General features: G+C 44.8%; 1 protein-coding gene across 1 annotated transcript in view; it reads left to right on the forward strand.

Annotated features, from left to right (window-relative positions):
* The first annotated feature begins 1,513 nt into the window (after positions 1 to 1,513).
* The window catches only part of LOC101753990 (ubiquinol oxidase 1c, mitochondrial-like), a 93,359-nt gene continuing 76,023 nt past the window's right edge, over positions 1,514 to 18,849 (forward strand). Inside the window, 1 exon segment of the mRNA XM_004954791.1 lies at positions 1,514 to 1,669. Within this exon segment, the coding sequence (XP_004954848.1) occupies positions 1,514 to 1,669 (156 nt within the window).

The raw sequence follows: 18,849 nt of genomic DNA on the forward strand, positions 1-18,849 counted from the left end.
TAATGCTAACATTAGTACCGGATCCAAATTTGGAGGTCCCCGGAGGTCTTTAGTACCGGGTCATAATATCACCTGGTACTAAAAGTGACCATTTAGTATTAGGTGGTGTTATGACCTGGTACTAAAGGTGCTACAATATTTAGTACCTGGTCATAACACCAATCGGTACTAAAGGGTCACTTTTAGTACCGGGTGGTGTTATGACCCGCTATTTAAGGTCTCTTCACGGGTTACTTCAAAAGGAAAGCATATCTACCTCCATCACATGTGATATGGTCTCTTCACGGGTTACTTCAAAAGGAAAGGATATCTACCTCCATCACATGTGATGTGTAGGTGAGATGGTAATGAAGCCTCACACGAGGCTTGAGGTCATGAGTTTGAATCCTACATGTTACGCGTGTGCGGGCATGTGTGGGTGCCTCCCGAATGTTCGCCGTATTTTTTCTTTATTTTTTTGGCGAAAAACACAACGAACCGGTACTAATGAGTACCCTTTAGTACCGGTTATTTGACCCGGTACTAAAGGACCCGTACCGACATAGAATACCGGTTGTACAACCGATACTAAAGGGGGGATTGGAAACCGGTACAATTGGTCGTTTGCCCAGTAGTAATATAGGTTTTAGACGAACTGAGTACTCGAGGGAACAATGTCAAAGCGAGCCAATAAATGTATATACATAGAGTCGCACAATGTTGCATGACGACTCTAAGATTGCCACGAATGATCTTCTAAGATATGCCACAATCTACAGCTGAACAAGCATGCTCTAAGACATGCAATTTGTAAAAGAAGAAAAAGGGAACAAGTGCTATTGGTGACCTAAACACTAGGATGCTCAGCTTACACCGAATCACCGATAGTAAATGAAAGTAGTAGAAATCCTGAAAATTTAAAATAGCGAGAGAAAAAGGCACTCTTTTCATGTTACTAATTCTAATTCTCTATTTACCACTAAGCTTGTAGGCCCTAATCAGCCAGCTGCCAATTTGGCAACTACGGGGCTGTTTGCTTCCCGGCCGTAGATATATTGCCACGCCGTGCGTGTGGTAGTGCTGAACTTGCGGCGCCATACCTGTGAACTAGCTGGCTATGGAAATCTTGTGGCGTGCTGCAGCTTATTGATGATCCAAGCACCTGCAAGATTTTTTTGGCAACGCCAAATCCAAGGCGTGGCAAGCTGGGGCGAGCAACCGAGCGCGCTCTCTCGGCCCCTCCCCTCTTCGCTTATATAAACCCCTTCTCTCTGTCTCTGCACACAACACATCACAAATTCACAAGTTCACAAGATAGTTGGTCTTAGGAATTAACCGCATAGGCAAGAAGCAACAAGAAATGGCCATGGTGATGAAGTCAGCGCGGCGTGCCGTGGGGTCGGCGATGATCACGATTCTGGGAATGTGTCTTTTCTTGATGGGGTCAGTTGCTGGCCACTCACCCATGTCCATGCTCGGGCCAGTGGTGCATATGCCCTGGATAGCACGCGCTCACTTGGCTAGTATGACAGCTATGGTGCCAGCACCAGGCTGCTTCAATGTGGCGCTGACAGACACCACTAAGGAGAAGAAGAGAGAGCACGAGGAAGAGGATGTGAGCTACTGGGGCATGGCACCGACCCGGGTCATCAATGATGATGGTATCGAGTGGAAGTGGTTGTGCTTCATGGTGTCCTGCCGCGTCGTGAGTTCATGCCGATTATGTTAGTTGGTTTCATTGTGACTTCGAATTTAATTTCACCGTGGAACTCCATGGCCGATGCTTCTTATGAGAACCGCTCAATTTGAACTTGAATTAAGTGAATTGACGGTCATGCCAATAGAATGAGAGTCGACACTTACTCATCTTGCGACGTGTCAAGTGACAACCCACGCCTAGTGATGCAAGACTCGGTGCAATTCAACATAACTATAGATTAATCCGGTAGTCTCGGTAGGTATTTCACAACATGCCCAAGCTCGAGCAACACCAACCGTACAAATCACACATCACCACATGAACCATAAAGAGCAATTTTAATCATTACACAAGTTCAACGATTAAGATTACAATTTCATTACAAACATGGTTCAATTCTGAAATTTAATTAAATGAGCTCCAAAATATAAGTCTTGGACTCGTGACAACAACAACATGAGATTAAACATTAAGGTTTAAGTTTTCTCAACATCTCACCCAAGAAAAGAGCACATCTACACAGCGGATACAATAGAAAAAAAATGCAAAACAAATGATGGTGTCATTGCCCAAAAACACCACCGAAGCAACAAACAACCGTTCTAGTCACTCATCACCCACCCTCAGATCGGTGGGGTAAAAGTGACCGAACACGGCCTCTAGTTCACCTGCAACTTTAGTGAGCGATAGCAACATGAGTACAAAAAGTACTCGCAAGTCTTATGCAAATATATTACAAGGAGCATGCATAAGGGTGAACAAGGAGTAAGGCTTTAAGGTTAAGTAGATTTGCAAAATCCTATCTTATCCTATCTTTAATTTTTGACCATAAGCATGTGAATAACACCCTATGGATATCTAGTAAGTTTTATTAATCTTGCCTAAACCCACCACAAATTTTAGTTGAAAACAATTGCATCAACATGGTAACATAGATCATAAACATATGAACAAGTATCAAAAGCATCCGATGACTCTACGATGAATTCATGGGACTTGAGCTTGCTCATAACCGAGAGAGCGGCAATTCAAATTGATTTAATGTTGCAAGGGTGTTCTCTTTACCCACACGACTCGAGGACCTTGCGGCTCGCACACTCGATCAATGGTGCGCAAGGGGGGGTACTCATGCCAACCCTTTCCAACCCGCCCCAAACTATGAGTAAAACACGCCTAGCTTGTGTGGAGGACAACCTAGGTCCTCCAGAGATACTCCTAGGCTCCTCTACATAGTCCAAGGACCACACATCTAGGACTGTGCCTCATAGAGTGAGTCAAGTAAGGTATTAGGCTTATTCATCCCATTCGGGAACATGTGGTAGCACGAAAAAGGTGCTCAAATCAACATCAACAATGGATGGTCCTTAGTCGACTCAAGCGGTCTATGTCACCGAGACTCCATTCTCGTGGCCCTACACACCACTCAAATCTCGTATCCAATTAACCATCATGTTCATTTATTCAACAACATAAAGAACCTTAGTAGAAATGATGTTGATTACCCTATAACCATTCCCTTACTAAAGTGATCATTCTATGATTAAGCATGGATAAACAATTACGAGATTAATTCATTATTACCCATACTACTCGAGCGACAAGGTATATGATAACAAAGCAAGGGAGGCCATAAAAACAAAGATATAGGTTCTAATAATGCAATAAGATAGATAACCCACGTGCATCCCATAGCTATACATAGTAACAATTTATTTATAAAGTAGGATAAGTATGCATAGCTGCTTGCCTTGGTTTTCCTCGGGCTCAACCTCAACCTCTACTTTGGCCTCGGCTTCGGGCTCAACGGTCACGTTCTCCGGCAAGTTGCTCTCTAAAATGAATGAAATGCGTGCATGCATTAGAGATGATGCTATGAGTGCAAATGCTCATGAAATGCATGGAAAATAATAGAAACAGTAAGAAATGAATTGTTAACAGAACAATCTAGCTAAAAATAGTATAAAATCATACAAGAACGATGAGAGAGTATTTTACATGATAAGCCAAAAGGAAGCACGAAATTGCAAGATTAAGATCATTTGTCGAGAAAAAATGTGAAATAAATTATACTGACAGAAGACAACAATACAAAATCATGAAAATTGGATTCTCATCAAAATCAATTTTCAATGTGGAGATGTAAAATAAACAAGACAAACTACCATTAAGCACATTAAATCCTAAAAGGCATGGAAATCAACCAGAAAAGCATCAACATCATTTTTACTGGATTCTATGCAAAAAAACACAGGCTAACAGAAGTGTATTCAACACTTTTTCAATTTTCCACTAATTATTATGCAAAAAACAAAATTAAGATAGCAAACAAGCATTGGATTTAAAATAGCATGCAAACCATAGATTGCACTAATACAAGTTGCAGATCTAGAACATACATGACAAATTGAAACTAACAAAATTGGGTTCACAATTTTTGGACCACCACATGATGTATAAAGCATTTAACAACTCTTAGGACAAAATAAATCATAGCACCAGATATAGAACAGGAACATAAACATGATCATTTTTGAAATAAACTAGATATCGTCAGGAACACAACAAAATAAGTTTCATATTTTTAGCATTTTTCTACACATTTCTATGCATTTCCCAAATTTGTAACCATTTAAATCTAGGAAACAAAAGAAAACTGCGGTCATCTAGCATTAAAACCCTCAGATCTATTGAACTCTTGCACTTAGGTCGCTAAAACTTTCCCATACCCCCTCTCCTTCTTTCTTCTTCCCACACAACACCCCCCACGCGTGCGCGCGCACACACACAGAGGCACTAGTGTTGCACGTCGCGTGGCTGGCCGTGGCCCTAGCTGGTGGCGGCGGGGGGAACGGCGCGGCGCGGTGGGGTCGCGGGCTGCGCCCCAAGGTCAAGGGGCTCACCGACAAGGCTCAACCGCGAGGAGGAGGTGGCGTAGTGGAGCTCCAAGGGCGGCGGCGGGCGGCGGATGGTGGTGGCCGGCGAGCGCCTTGCACAAGAGAGGAGGGCGGCCGATGAGTGGCGGAATAGGTTTGTGGGCTTGCGAGGAAGCTTCGAGCACAAGGAATCGGCCGGTGGCTTACTATCGGTGGTGAATCGGGCCGGCAAAGGCGGCGGCGATGCTTGGACGTGGCGGCGACACTGGTGGCGGATGGGGTAGGGTTTGGGGGAGCAGGCGCTTGAGCTTACAAAGGAGGAGTAAGGCAAGGCAGGGGCGACATTTCGCATGGGGCAGAGTGACGGTGGCCAGTTCGGCCATGGTAGCGTGGTAGGTGCCGCCGGTGCTGCCCAACGGGCGGGCGCGCAGGCACGTGAGAGGAGGAAAAGGAGTTTGATGCGTGGGCCCGGCCAAGTTCAAACCGTTCAACTTTCCTCACTCAAATAACACAGCTATAGGAACACAAAAATCTCTCAAAAAATAATCATTCGAAAGATAAAATCACAAAGAACACAATGCCACAAGAATCACCTCAAGAACTTCTCAGGTTTTGACAGAATTGACAAAAGAAAACAGCCAAAACTGAAACTTAAATGATTTTTTTAGCATAAGGAAACATAACTGAAAAATTAAGTAAAATTACTGTAAAATCATCAAATTGCACCTAGTATTTAAATAAAATAACATAGCAGGAGGCACAGTTTCATAGCAGAAATATGAGTTGCTTCACAAGTTTGAATTTCAACAATAAACAACAATCATGTGAACTTAAACAAATGCATGGCCATGATGCTGAATTATGCACAAATGATGTTCATGATGCTCATGTTAACATGTTAAACTTGTTTTGCAACTTCGGATCGTGACAAATCTTCCCCCTTAAGAGAATCTTATCGTGAGATTCAAGTGATGAGTTGAAAGGTAGAATGGAGGGATAGCAAGGAATTCATGAAAAACCCCATGGTTAGAGAGGCCACATTCACCTAGACATGTTAATTTAACCAAGAGATTTCACAAGGACATGGTTGGTTAGTGAGGGATTAGTGAGACCTTTTTGGTGGTGATTGTGTACACATATAAAGATATAGATAGATTAATTAACACAAGGAAACATGGTGTGCTCGGTGTAGGTAGGGTTTACTCATCAGAGAAAACCTCGGGATACTCTTCTCTCATTTTATCCTCACGTTCCCAAGTTGCTTCATCTTCGGAGTGGTTACTCCATTGAACCTTGACAAACTTGACATCTCCCTTTCTCATATTCCTCTCAATGTGATCAAGAATACTAATAGGATGCTCATCATAAGTTAGGCTCAGTCGAAGGTCAAGAATTTCCAAGTCCACATTTTCAGTTGGCACACTAAGACACTTCTTTAGTTGAGATACATGAAACACATTATGAACGACGGAAAGTGATGGAGGAAGTTCCAATTGATAGGCCACGACGCCGATTCTTTTGGTGATTTTGTATGGTCCAACAAATTGAGGAGCCAATTTTCCCTTCACTAGGAAACGACAAGTGCCCTTGAAAGGAGAGACCTTAAGGTATACATGGTCACCAACTTCGAAATGTAGCTCATGACGGCGACGATCAGCATAATTCTTTTGGCGACATTGAGCTACGTGAAGGTTCTCACGAATGGTCTTCACTTGTTCTTCAACCTCCATTACCAAATTGAGATAAAAGAAAGGTCTTTCCTTGGATTTGAACCAATTGATAGGAGTTCTACACCTCCTTCCATAGAAAACTTCAAAAGGGGATATCTTGATACTTGCTTGATAGCTATTGTTATAAGAGAATTCCGCAAATGGCAAGCAAGTTACCCACTTCTTCTCATAAATAAGCACACAAGCCCACAACATATCTTCTAGGACTTGATTAACTCTTTCGGTTTGACCATCGGTTTGAGGATGATAAGCGGTACTATAAGTGAGATTGGTTCCCATGGCATTGTGAAGACTTTTCCAAAAGTGAGCAACAAATTGAGGACCACGATCGGAGACTATGGTTTTTGGAACACCATGGAGACATACTATTCTAGTGAGATATAGCTTCACATTTTGCTTGGCAAGGTAGGTGGCTTTTACCGGAAGAAAGCGAGCCGATTTCGTCAATAGAATCATACCCTTGAGAAGCCTTCGGTAGGCCAGTGATAAAATCCATTGCAATGTCTTCTCAGTTCCAAGATGGAATAGGCAAGGTTTGAAGGGTGCCGGTCAGTTTGAGATGTTCGGCTTTAACCCTTTAGCAAACATCACATTTGGCAACATACCAAGCGATTTCTCGCTTCATGCGAGTCCACCAAAACCTTTGCTTGAGATCTTGATACATTTTAGTACTTCCCGGGTGAATCAAAAGTTGAGAGTTATGAGCTTCTTCAAGAATGAGACACTTCAACTTGGGGACCTTGGGCACAACAACTCTCTTCCCAAAGAAAATGACGCCTTGATCATCAATGGAGAAACATTGGGCCTTGCCCTCCTTCTTTAAAGCAAGAATTCGGGCCATCCCTTTGTTATCCCTTTGAGCTTCTTTGATTTGGTCATAAAGATCAGGCTTAACAATGAGAGTAGCAAGAGAACCTTCTTTGACCATCCTAATTCCAAGTTTTTGAAACTGATCACATAGAGTGTTCATGTGAGGTTCAATGGTCAAACAATAGCACCTAGCCTTGCGACTCAGCATCGGCAACAACATTCGCCTTCCCGGGATGATAGTGGACTTCAAAATCATAATCCTTGATCAACTCAAGACATCTTCGTTGTCTCATATTAAGGTTGAATTGGGTGAAGATATACTTAAGGCTCTTGTGATTGTTGTAGATATTGCAATGATTACCAAGGAGATAGTGACGCCATATCTCTAGAGCATGAACAATAGCCGTAAGTTCTAGATCATGTGTGGGATAGTTTTCTTCATGACGCTTAGTTGATGAGAAGCATAAGCTACCACTTGACCTTCTTGCATAAGGATGCACCCGAGACCAATGCGATATGCATCACAATAGACATCAAAGCTCTTGTGGATGTTTGGTTGAGCAAGAACGGGAGTGGTAGTGAGATGAGATTTCAAGGTTTGGAAAGCTTCTTCACACTCCTTGGACCACTCAAACTTGACCCCATTCTTCAATAATTCAGTCATAGGCCTCGCAATCTTTGAGAAGTTTTCAATGAACCGGTGGTAATATCCCGCTAGCCCAAGGAAACTACTAATGTCAGAGACACTTTTTGGTTGCTCCCAATCAACAACATCTTGCACCTTACTAGGATCCATCGCAACGCAATCCTCAGAGAGAACATGACCAAGAAAAGGTACTTCTTCTAGCCAAAACTCACACTTGCTAAACTTGGCATAAAGGCGATGATCTCTAAGCCTTTGGAGAACAATGTGAAGATGACAAGCATGTTCTTCTTTGGTCTTGGAGTAGATAAGGATGTCATCAATGAATATCACAACAAAGACATCAAGATCTTCCATGAATATGCTATTCATAAGGTACATGAAGTAGGCCGGTGCATTGGTTAGATCAAAGGACATGACGGTATATTCATAAAGTCCATACCGAGTAGAAAATGCCATTTTAGGAATGTCTTCTTTTCAGATCTTTATTTGATGATATCCCAACCTTAGATCAATCTTAGAGAAATAACGAGCACCGGATAATTGGTCAAACAAGATATCAATGTGAGGAAGAGGATATTTATTCTTAACGGTTACTTCATTTAATGAACGGTAGTCAACAGACATCCGTAAAATCTCATCCTTCTTTTTCAGAAAGAGAGCCGAGCATCCCCAAGGTGAGGAGCTCAGACGAATAAACTCCTTTTCCAATAAGACCTTGAGTTGCTTTTTCAATTCCTTCAACTCGTTAGGAGGCATATGATAGGGACATTTTGAGATTGGAGCCATTTTGGGTAATAGCTTGATGGCAAACTCAACCTCACTATTGAGAGGCATTCTCGGTAATTCCTCTGGAAAGACATACGAATGCTTGCAAACCATGGGAATTTCTTCCAATGCTGTGATTTCAGTACCTGACATGGTATAGAGACAAGACTCTTCTTTATCAAGAGAAAGGGTGACTCTCTTGCCAGAATAGTGTAAAAGATCCACTGTGCGAGGTCCACACTTGATAATCCCATCATGTCTACCCATCCATTTCATTCCAAGAATAACATCCAAACCCAACTTATCTAGTATGAGAAGATTGGCTTTAAAGATAACTCCCTCTATGAGAATTGGAACCTTTTCAACAAAATATCTAGCAATGATTTTCCCACCCGGTGAGTCAATGATATATGGGAATGATAGGTTTTGAACATTAAACTTATGATGTAGCCCTAGACTCTTGTTGATGAATGAACGAGTAGCTCCGGAATAACAAAAAAACTACGGTGGGAGAGGAATTTATGAGTAGCATACCCTAGAGTACTTCGGCATCCTCTGGAATTTCCTCCACGGTGAGATAGTTGAGGCGGCCATGCTTTGGAGCTTGTTGATTCTTGTTCCCTTGACGTGTAACTTGAGGTAGAGGGTTTCCTTGCCTTGGTGCATTGGGAGCACCAACTTGCCTTGGAGAGGGGCAATTCTTAGAAATATGGCCCACACCACCACAATTGTAGCATGGACCCCTTGGACCACCACTAGTATTGTTCTAACTAGGGTTGGCGGGCCTTGATACTTGTCCTTGAGAATTGGAAGGGCAACACATAATCCACATAGGATGTGGGGGAGGGGCACCCGGTGTACGAGGAGGAGGAGAAGGCCCCATACACGGGCATGAAGAGCTACCTCCCGCCAAAGTAGAAGTGGCACGCTTCTCTTTGCTTCAAGCTTCTTCCTCTTGTGCTCGGCTTGGATAGCCACATCAACCATATCATTAAAATCAACAAACTTGTTGGTAGAGAGCTTGTCTTGCATTTCCTTCGAGAGCCCTTCATAAAAGCGTTCTCTCTTCTTGGCATCACTAGACACCTCCTCGGGAGCGTATGGAGCGAGAACGTTGAAGGCATGAAAATAAGTCATCACATCATTGTTGCCTTGAGTGAGGCTAAGAAATTCCCTTGGGAATGTGATAGGCGCGAAACACCGTCCGAAATTCCTCCCAAGCGAAGCGGTGGTCGCGCGGCAAGCACACCACGCCACCAATCTCCGGCAGCATCTTGAAGTTGATGAGCAGCAAAGAGAACCTTGTCATGCTCATCACACCGAAGGAGACCAAGATTTTGCTCAATAGTACCAAGCCAATAATCCGTGTCGAGAGGGTCCTTGGTTCCACGGAAGATAGGAGGGCCGGTGCTAAAGAAATCCCCATGACCATGCACCGGGGGTGCCTCCCTCCTAAGTGGATTGCCCATGTTTTGGACAAGTTGTTCAATGAGCTGAGTCTGTTGGACAAGCACATCATAAGAGAGGGATTCACGGGAGGGGGAGGAATATTATCCTCGCCCGAGGCTTCACCATGCTCAAGGCCCGAACGGTTCCTCATCCTGTCGTCCAATTAGATTTGGTTAGCGATAAGATAAAGATTTAGTATAGATTGGATTGTGGTCAAAAACATTAGAGAATAACACATGTATAGAGTGTTAGAAGGGACAAGATAACATTGATAGATTTTGGACAACAAGTATACCACTGAGTTTAGGCTCAGTTTTGGACATCAAAACAGCGAGAAAATCATGATAAAGTGGCTCCAAAAGATAACCCATATGTATATTAACATGTATGCAATGTATGGATGCAATATGATGCTTCTTCACATCATTCTAAGCAATTAGATTGGCCCAAACATAAATTTCAGTAAGCAATAAATTAAATGAACATGATATAACTTGCACAAATGAAGCAGGATATGAAGGAATTTAAAGGAATAAGAACCATAATTAAACCAACATTAACTTAACAAGTTGCAACCACCAAAGTTCAAAAGTTTAGCACATAGGGCACGATACATAGTAAGCATCTACATCGTGATACAAGAGCAAAAGCCACAACCCATCCTCTTAACTACTCTCAACCCACCACAACTTGCTAAGATTTTGATGAGAAGGTTCACAACGCGAAGCGTTCCAGGGCTCCCAAAAGAGTCTTGTGAGTGGTGCGCACTCGGGGAAATTGGTGCATGTGCAAACCCATGCAGATAGGGTTTAGCCTAGGTTGAGCTTCTGCCCAAGTATCCATCACAAGCAGAAAACGGTGAGAAGGGGCTGCCATCTCTTGTGTCGTGGCACTCAGCAATCTATCAAGAATGTACCTTGGCTATCGGTGTTTAGACCTAGCAACCTACCGAGGGGTTACCCAAGGTAGTGTTTTATGCGTGGGGCTTGCCAAAGACCAAGAACTCAAACACATGATTTAGATAGGTTCGGCCGCTTATGTCGTTTAATACCCTACGTCCTATGTGTTGTTTGGATTGTATTGATTGATCATCGTTTGGAGCGGGTCCCTACCTCGCCTTGTATTGCCAGGGGTAGGATTATAGGTCGGTTGTTTACAAGAGTACTAGTCAGACTCAACCAGAGAATCCTACTCTAATTGCTATGAGTAGTTTCCTAATCCTCAACTAGTCCCTGTTCTCCACATAGACCACGCCATCCTGCACCGTAGTCTCCATGTTTGACACATCTTGGTGTACAACCCCGTATGTAGAACTGTCCAAGCCTCCCGGTGGGCCCATAGATGTATGGCTGACAAACCCCGAGTACTTTTTAGTCAAATGCAGCAGTTCTGAGTACTTCTGTAGACATCTCCAACTAGTTTGTGATGCTCTTTTTGAGTACTCGATCGGATTGAGTCTTCGAATGTGCTCGAGTACTGCCATGCGGCTAGAAGGTGCTCAAGCCTCATTCAACTTAGTCTTGAATCTTGGATCTTCAATCTTGAATCTTTATATGGAAGTACGATGAAAATCACACTCCATATGGAGTAGCCCCTGAGCCTTAGGTTGAATCAAAGAATCAGGCTGAGGGTCAATCTTGTAATTTCACATCTTTTTTCCCTTAAAACCCGGAGAAAAAACTTTTTTTCCAATGGGCACGTGGCACACAACCCCTGAGCTGTTACATGACTAGTTTGGGTATAAGGGTCAACCACTGGTCCATGTGACCGTTCGTCTTTAGAAATCTTATCTCTGCTGAAAAACTTGGTAACTGTTCCGGCGATAACTGATGGCTTAAAAAATGGAATATTCCCCATAATTCTCGCCACTCGGTTACCTGTGCCGCGGTTATAAATACCGGAGGAATCTTATCCCTTCCAGTTACCCGAGCTAGTGCGCCCGTTCCTCTTCTCACTGTTGCCTGAGCGCCGCCGCTTGCCATCCCCGAGCACTATTGCCCTAGCGCCGCCGCTTGCCATCCCGTAGCACTGCCAAGAAAGAGAAGGAGATCAAACTGCCGGTGCCCAAGTACGGGAAGACCGACCAGACGGCGCTGCTGACTCAAGCCTACACTTGGAAGAAATCTATCTTGAAAGAGGCAGACGTCCAGGTACTGGTGAATGCGAATCTTCTCCAGGAGAAGGAGTTTGTTGATTGAAGGGAAGCATCTGGCAATCCATGGCCACTAGAGAGCTACCCGGATGAGACAGTCATCTTTGCGCACTTTGCTGAGCATGGGCTGGCTCTATCGTCGTCCAACTTCTTCAGGGGTCTGTTGAGGTACTACAATCTGGAGCTAGTCCACCACAAGCCCAATTCTATTTTGCACAATGCGATCTTCGTGCACCTCTGCGAGTCCTTCCTGGGCATTCAGCCCCACTTCTAGTTGTTTAGGAAGTTCTTCAGAGTGAAGCCCCAACCTTGGATGGACCACACAGAAGTAGTCGGAGGGGCAGGGATCTAGCTTCGGAAGCAGTTCAAGAGCTAGTACATCGAGTACGAACTCATAGACTCCCATTCTGGTTGGAAGCAATGACAGTTTTATATCGGAAATCACGAGCCCCGTCTTCCCAAGGTCACTGGCCACCGTCCAGTGTGGAACAACTACTGGCTGGATGAGCCGAGTACTGCTATGGCTTTCAGCTGCTGGACTTGATTGAGAAGATTGCCTGCCTCAAGAAGGATGCCCTGACCAGTGTTGGTGTAGCCTTCAGGTTCACAAGGAGGCGTGTCCAGCCCCTGCAGTTGCATTACACAGTAGGGTACGACTACTCAGGTCCCAATGACCCATGTGGATGACGTCGGAGGAGTTGTCCCCTGATGAAGTGATGGCGCATTTGAAATGCTTCTTCAAATGCTTCAAGTGTATACCGAAGATCTTGCGACAGCACTACGCCACTAACCCGCCGAATTCTGTAAGTACCCATGGCCTGCAGCTCCCTAGTACTTGTTTTGGCATCTATCACTTTGCTAACTAGTCTTTAGTTTGCAGGATGAATTGAACTTGTATGTCTCCAACCCTCCTCTGCCTGGTGCCCACGTCATGCCCCATGCACAGTCCTTTGTGGCTGTGCAGAGGGCGCTCGAGGAGGACGAGGAAGAAGAGGAGAAGGAGAGGGAGGATTCGCCAGACTGGTCCTCCTTCAGCAGCTCTGAATCAGAGGCTGCTGAACAATATATTGTCATGCCCCATCTTTCCGACAAGGTAGGGTCATTTGCTGGGACGTCCAAGCATGCAGCGAAGGCTGTTCAGGAAGTTGAAGTGGCACCACCCCCGAAGAAGGCGCGAACTGCCGCCGCCAAACGGGTGGTTAAGAAGTCATCGGCCGATGAAGTCCTATCTCAGGTAACAAGATCCTGAGGATCGAGTACCTGTACATTGTTTTGCTTTATCACCAGAATTTAAGTTTGACATTGCTGATGTGCAGGTGGTCGAGGTGGAGACAGAAGTGGAAGAACCGACTATAGTAGTCGTGCAGCAGAGGCTGCTGACTATAGAAGAAGTTCTAGCATCGAGTACCCAAAGGGAGAAGATGGCAGCTAAGGCTGCCAAGGATCCAACTGTGATCCGGCGAGCCATGCCAAAGAAGTTGTCACCTACCGTCAAGTCACTGCGCCTAGGAACTGGGCCCTCCATCAAGATAAAGAGGGCCACCGAGTAAGTATCTGTGTACCGATGTTAACTTGATGTCGTCGAGTAGTATCGCCGAGTAGTATGTCATAATACTTGTCTCATTTCAGGAAATCCACCAGTGTGGAAGCTGAGAGACCAATTACGAAGTCTGGGGCTGATAGCAGCAGCCGCTCAGCCTAGGAAGTGATCCTGGAGTCTGAAGTTCTGCCACCGGAGGAGCAGCCCGCACCCAAAGTCGCTCCAGGTGCGGTGTCTCTTGTAGCAGCACGTATGCATGATATCATGTCATCATTTGATGTATCTGTAGTGTTGGAGGTATGCCCTAGAGGCAATCATAGAGATGATGATATTCAATTGTATCCATGTTTTATATTGTGTTTCTTGAATATCCATTAAAGGCCACTTGAATGGATTTGCAATTATGTGAATTGTGTGTGAAACTCTTTACTTGTATGGTTATTCTAAAAGTTGTCCCTAGTCGGAGTTCATGTGAGGACACACATGAATATTAGACTAGCACATGTATTAGTTGATGACTATGTTTCACAAGTCATGGACATGGAGATGTCAAACTAATAATGTGGGCACGTGTAGAGACATGTGCTAGGACTGACCTAACACGAGTTACATAGTTCTCTCTTTATACAATGTGTACGCTTTGTCCTTAGACCTGAGATTGTTGCATGTACTCAAGATGTGGTTCGACTTACTTAGGGGCTATCAAACGCTACACCATAACTGGGTAGTTATAAAGGTAGCTTTCAGGTTTGTCAAGAAGCATGCTGTGAGGCATGGTCAATCAAGATGGAATTTGCCCTCTCTATTTGAGAGAGATATCTCTGGGCCCCTCGAGTGATCGGATTTGGAAATGCATGGCCATGCTACGTGATGTTATGAGTTAACCTAGAAAGGGATTTCGAATCACAGGATCGAGAAAGAGTGGTCAGCTTGAAGCTAGACCAAATATCGTGAGGCAAAGGGAATAGCATGTACGTGATGTTGTGATGGTTCGCCTAATATGATCTTTGTGTGTGTATAGGAGTTGGCACGTCTTGCTAGAGGCCGCTACCAACTATTGGATGAGTAGGAGTACTCGCGCCATGTCTATACGTATACGAACCTATAGGGTCACACACTTAAGGGGCTGGAAGCCTAATTGGGATATGATCTGAATTGGACCAGGTTTAAGAGTACTAATGGGCCTCAAATCGAGAGGCTCATTAGGAACCTCTATATATTGAGGGGTGGGGGCGCCCTAGGGTTTAACCTTTTGGTCGAACCACAGCCGCGCCCCCTCCGACGCCCACGCCTTTGTTGTAACTCACGAACCTAGCAGTCCGGCTTGCGATGCTTCCTCCCCGCATGTGTGGATACCTTGGAGGTGTTGCATCTGCAGCACTTGGACGAGCCGCCGCATGAGAGCTTGATGAGCCGACGACAAGCTTGACGAGCTGCGGCACAAGAAGGATGTCGCTGCACGTGGATGAGTTGCTGAGGAGCTGCTCGACATCGACGTATTCGACTGCTGTTGGGGGGAAATATTAAGGACCTCCTTATACTCTTTAAACAACGGTCATAAGGGCTCGGGCCCACTTCCAGCAACAGTAACCTCTGCCAACCTGACCCGACCCCTGGGACAAGGGGTCGGACGTGATGACCCCCCGAGGCCACTCCTCATCTCAGCCGAAAGAGTTCTGCCTCGCCCGACTCCCGGGCGAGAGGGGTCGGACGCGTTCTATCCCTCGTGGTAGGTCTCCGCCTCACCCAACCCCGGGTGGAAGGGGTCGGACTCGCCCGACCCCTCGACGCAAGGCTCTGCCTCGCCCAACCCCAGGCACAAGGGGTCGGACGGATCCAGACCCATAGGACAGAGCTTCACCTCGCCCGAGGGCGGGCGCAGATCAGCGGACAAGGGTGCAGATCTCGTGGGCCCCCACTGATCTCGCCATAAATGCGATGCGGCTTTGGTGCGCAAAAAGGCGCCCGCGCTCCTCGATGTGACCCGCCACAGTTTTCGGGCGGCGCACTGTAGCCATGATGATATCTGATGATGAGGTTTAGAAGTACTAATGGGCTTCGGACCAAGAGGCCCATTAGGAACCTCAATAAATAGAGGGGTGGGGCGTCCTAGGGTTTCATCCCTTTGGCCGAAACACATCTGCCGCGCCTCCTACGCCCTTGCCTTGTTGCAACTTGCAGACCTAGCAGTCCGGCATGCGACGTTTCCTCCCTGCACGTGTGGATACCTTGGAGGTGTTACACCTGCAGCACTTGGACGACCCGCCGATGAGCCACGATGAGCTGACAACGAGCCACGGCACGAGGATGATCTTGCTGCACGTGGATGAGCTGCTGAGGAGCTGCTCAACGTCGACGTGATCGAGTACGTGTTCGACTACGCTGATCGACTTCTTTGCCCCGACGCAATTCTACATCTTCCGCACCAGTGCGTCAAGTGGCAATCCCATGATCCATATACGACAGTTTTCCTGGTTTACATGGTAGAAAAAATTTTGTTTTGCGCTAGCATAGTCTACCTTGTATCCCTACAGTGGTATCAGAGCCGTAGCTATTTTGTTATGGATTTGGGATGTGTGCATATGGCGATATGCGAGTTTTCAGATTGATCTATGGCCTGTTTTCATGTTCTTGCTGCAATGGTCGTGTAACGACATACTCCTACCGATCGGATTTCCACCATCGGAGTTAAGTGATACACATAATGCCAGTTGCAGTGAGCGAAGATCAATGTGATTGGTCGAATCGAAATGTAGGTTCATAGGCCAGGCACATGAGATGTGCAATAGTAGATTGGATGTACTACCGGGTCGGAATTTTGCCGTATGCTTGTACTTCGGTAAAACAGCCATAACTTTTCGGTACGATCTCAAATCGAGGTGAATTTCATATGAAAATTGATCTACAGATAAAGTTACACATAAAATTCAACGGCTCTTCCATTTTTGATGAAATTAGATTTCCCAAATTCAGCTTGGAAGATAGAGTTACGGGCCTCTGAAGTTTGGAACATTAGAACGCCTAACTCTATTTTGCAAGATGTATGTATCTTGTGATCAGTATGGCCCCTTTGTGTATGTGATGCATGTGTGTAACTCATTTGTGACCTGCGTGTCACGCGTACGGCAACACGGCTGGAGCCATATGTGTTGTCTCTTTAATGTATTTAATGGTCTGCGTACCAATCTGTGATGATCCAATCAACTGTGTAATCTTTATTACTAGCTATTAGATGCAATAGCATGTTCCAGTTCTTGGAGGACTCATCACTAGGAGGATGGCGCACATGGAACATGGAGATGAAGATCACCATGGTGAACAGGTTCTGTGGAGATGGAGATCACCATAAGAGAACGGGCCATACTGTGTCACAACTGTGTGCATGTTATTCTTTATGTTTTACTTCCTGGATGATGTGATGTTAGAAGTAGAACAATCCCTCACAAAGTTTAAGTTAGTATGCCCTCCCAACTAAAACTTGCACCATCCCATGTCTTGTACAATTGGTGGTGGGTCTATGAAATTAGGGTGCCACTAGTTTTCCTTGACTAGACGGGTTTGTGTCGGACACTTACACGCATAAGGGTTGGTTTGCTTAACAAGGTTATCTTAATGGTTAAGGACCTTGGGGCATAAAGGTTGGGCGCCGAGACATAGAGATGTCACCCAACAACAGGACTCATATGTGATATGATTAGCAAGAAGTTGCTTACTGATCTACCTTGTTTGCTAGCGGTGATGCTAAAGCTCACTAGTAGACTTGTTAGTTGTGGATCCTGAATCACTAAGTATCAATAGAGGGATATTGATTTTAGTGGAAGTAGATTCTGTTAAATAGTTTAATGTGATTTGCTCTATCATGGATACATTTGTCTTAGTGTATTTTGCATTATTTTTGTTGTAGATTAAATGGCACCTAGCAGCACCACACCATTTGCTTTGCGTTCGGTCCTTGAGAAGGACAAGTTGAATGGAACAAACTACTCAGATTGGATCTGTAACCTGAGAATTGTTCTCAGGGCTGAGAAAAAGGAAGATTTTCTAGACAACCCATTACCAGAAGAACCTGCTGATGATGCACCTGCTTCTTTTAAGAATGCTTACAAGAAAGCATGTAATGCTAACCTCGAAGTAAGTTGTCTTATGCTTGCTTGCATGGAACCCGAGCTGCAGATGCAGTTCGAAACAAACCATGAGGCACACGATATGATCGTAGCGCTTAGAGACATCTTCCAAACACAGGCCAGGACTGAAAGGTTCAATGTGTCTAAGGCCTTTGTGGAGAGCAAGCTAGCAGAAGGCGCAGCAGTAGGACCACATGTAATCAAGATGGTTGGTTACACTCAATGGTTTGAGAAATTAGGCTTCCCACTGAGCCAAGATTTGGCCACTGATTTCATTCTTTTATCTCTTCTGTCTAGCTGTGGGAACTTCATCTCGAACTACCATATGCATGGGACGGAGAAGGGTCTGAATGAACTGTGTGGCATGCTTAAAACAGTAGAGCCTGACATTAAGAAAAGTGCTAGTAGCAGCCATGTGATGGCTATATAGAACAAGCCTAGCTTTAAGAAGAAGGGAAATTCTTGGAAGAAGAAGGGCAAGGCTGCGAAGCCAAACCCAGCGCCCAAGGTTAAAGCTGGACCTAGACCTGCTCCAGGCAAAGAGTGCTTTTATTGTCACGAACTTGGTCACTGGAAGAGAAATTGCAAGCAGTACCTAGCTTCGTTGAAGAATGGTGGAAGTAAGAGTACTTCCACCTCAGGTACGCTTGTTGTTAATGTTATAGACAACATATTTCTCGTTGGTACAATTATTAATTTTTGGGTATTTGATACCAGATCGGTTGCTCATATTTGCAATTCGATGCAGGGAATGGTAAGAAGTAGAAGTGTTGAAAAGGGAGAAGTTGATTTCCGTGTGGGCAATAATGCAAGAGTTGCTGTGTTGACCGTCAGGACGATGCAACTCCACCTCCCATCAGGATTTATTATAGAATTGAATAATTTTTATTTTGTTCCTAGTTTAAGTCAAAACATTATGTCTCCTTCATGTTTGATGAAGGACGGTTATTCATTTGCGAGTGAAAACAATGGTTGTGTGATCTCTAAGAATGATATGTTTATGGCTTTTGCACCCATTGTGAATGGATTGTTTATTTTAAATCTTGATCGTTCACCTGACTGTAACATAAATGCTAAAAGGC

Source organism: Setaria italica, chromosome I (assembly GCF_000263155.2).
Source record: "Setaria italica strain Yugu1 chromosome I, Setaria_italica_v2.0, whole genome shotgun sequence".
NCBI lineage: Eukaryota > Viridiplantae > Streptophyta > Magnoliopsida > Poales > Poaceae > Setaria > Setaria italica.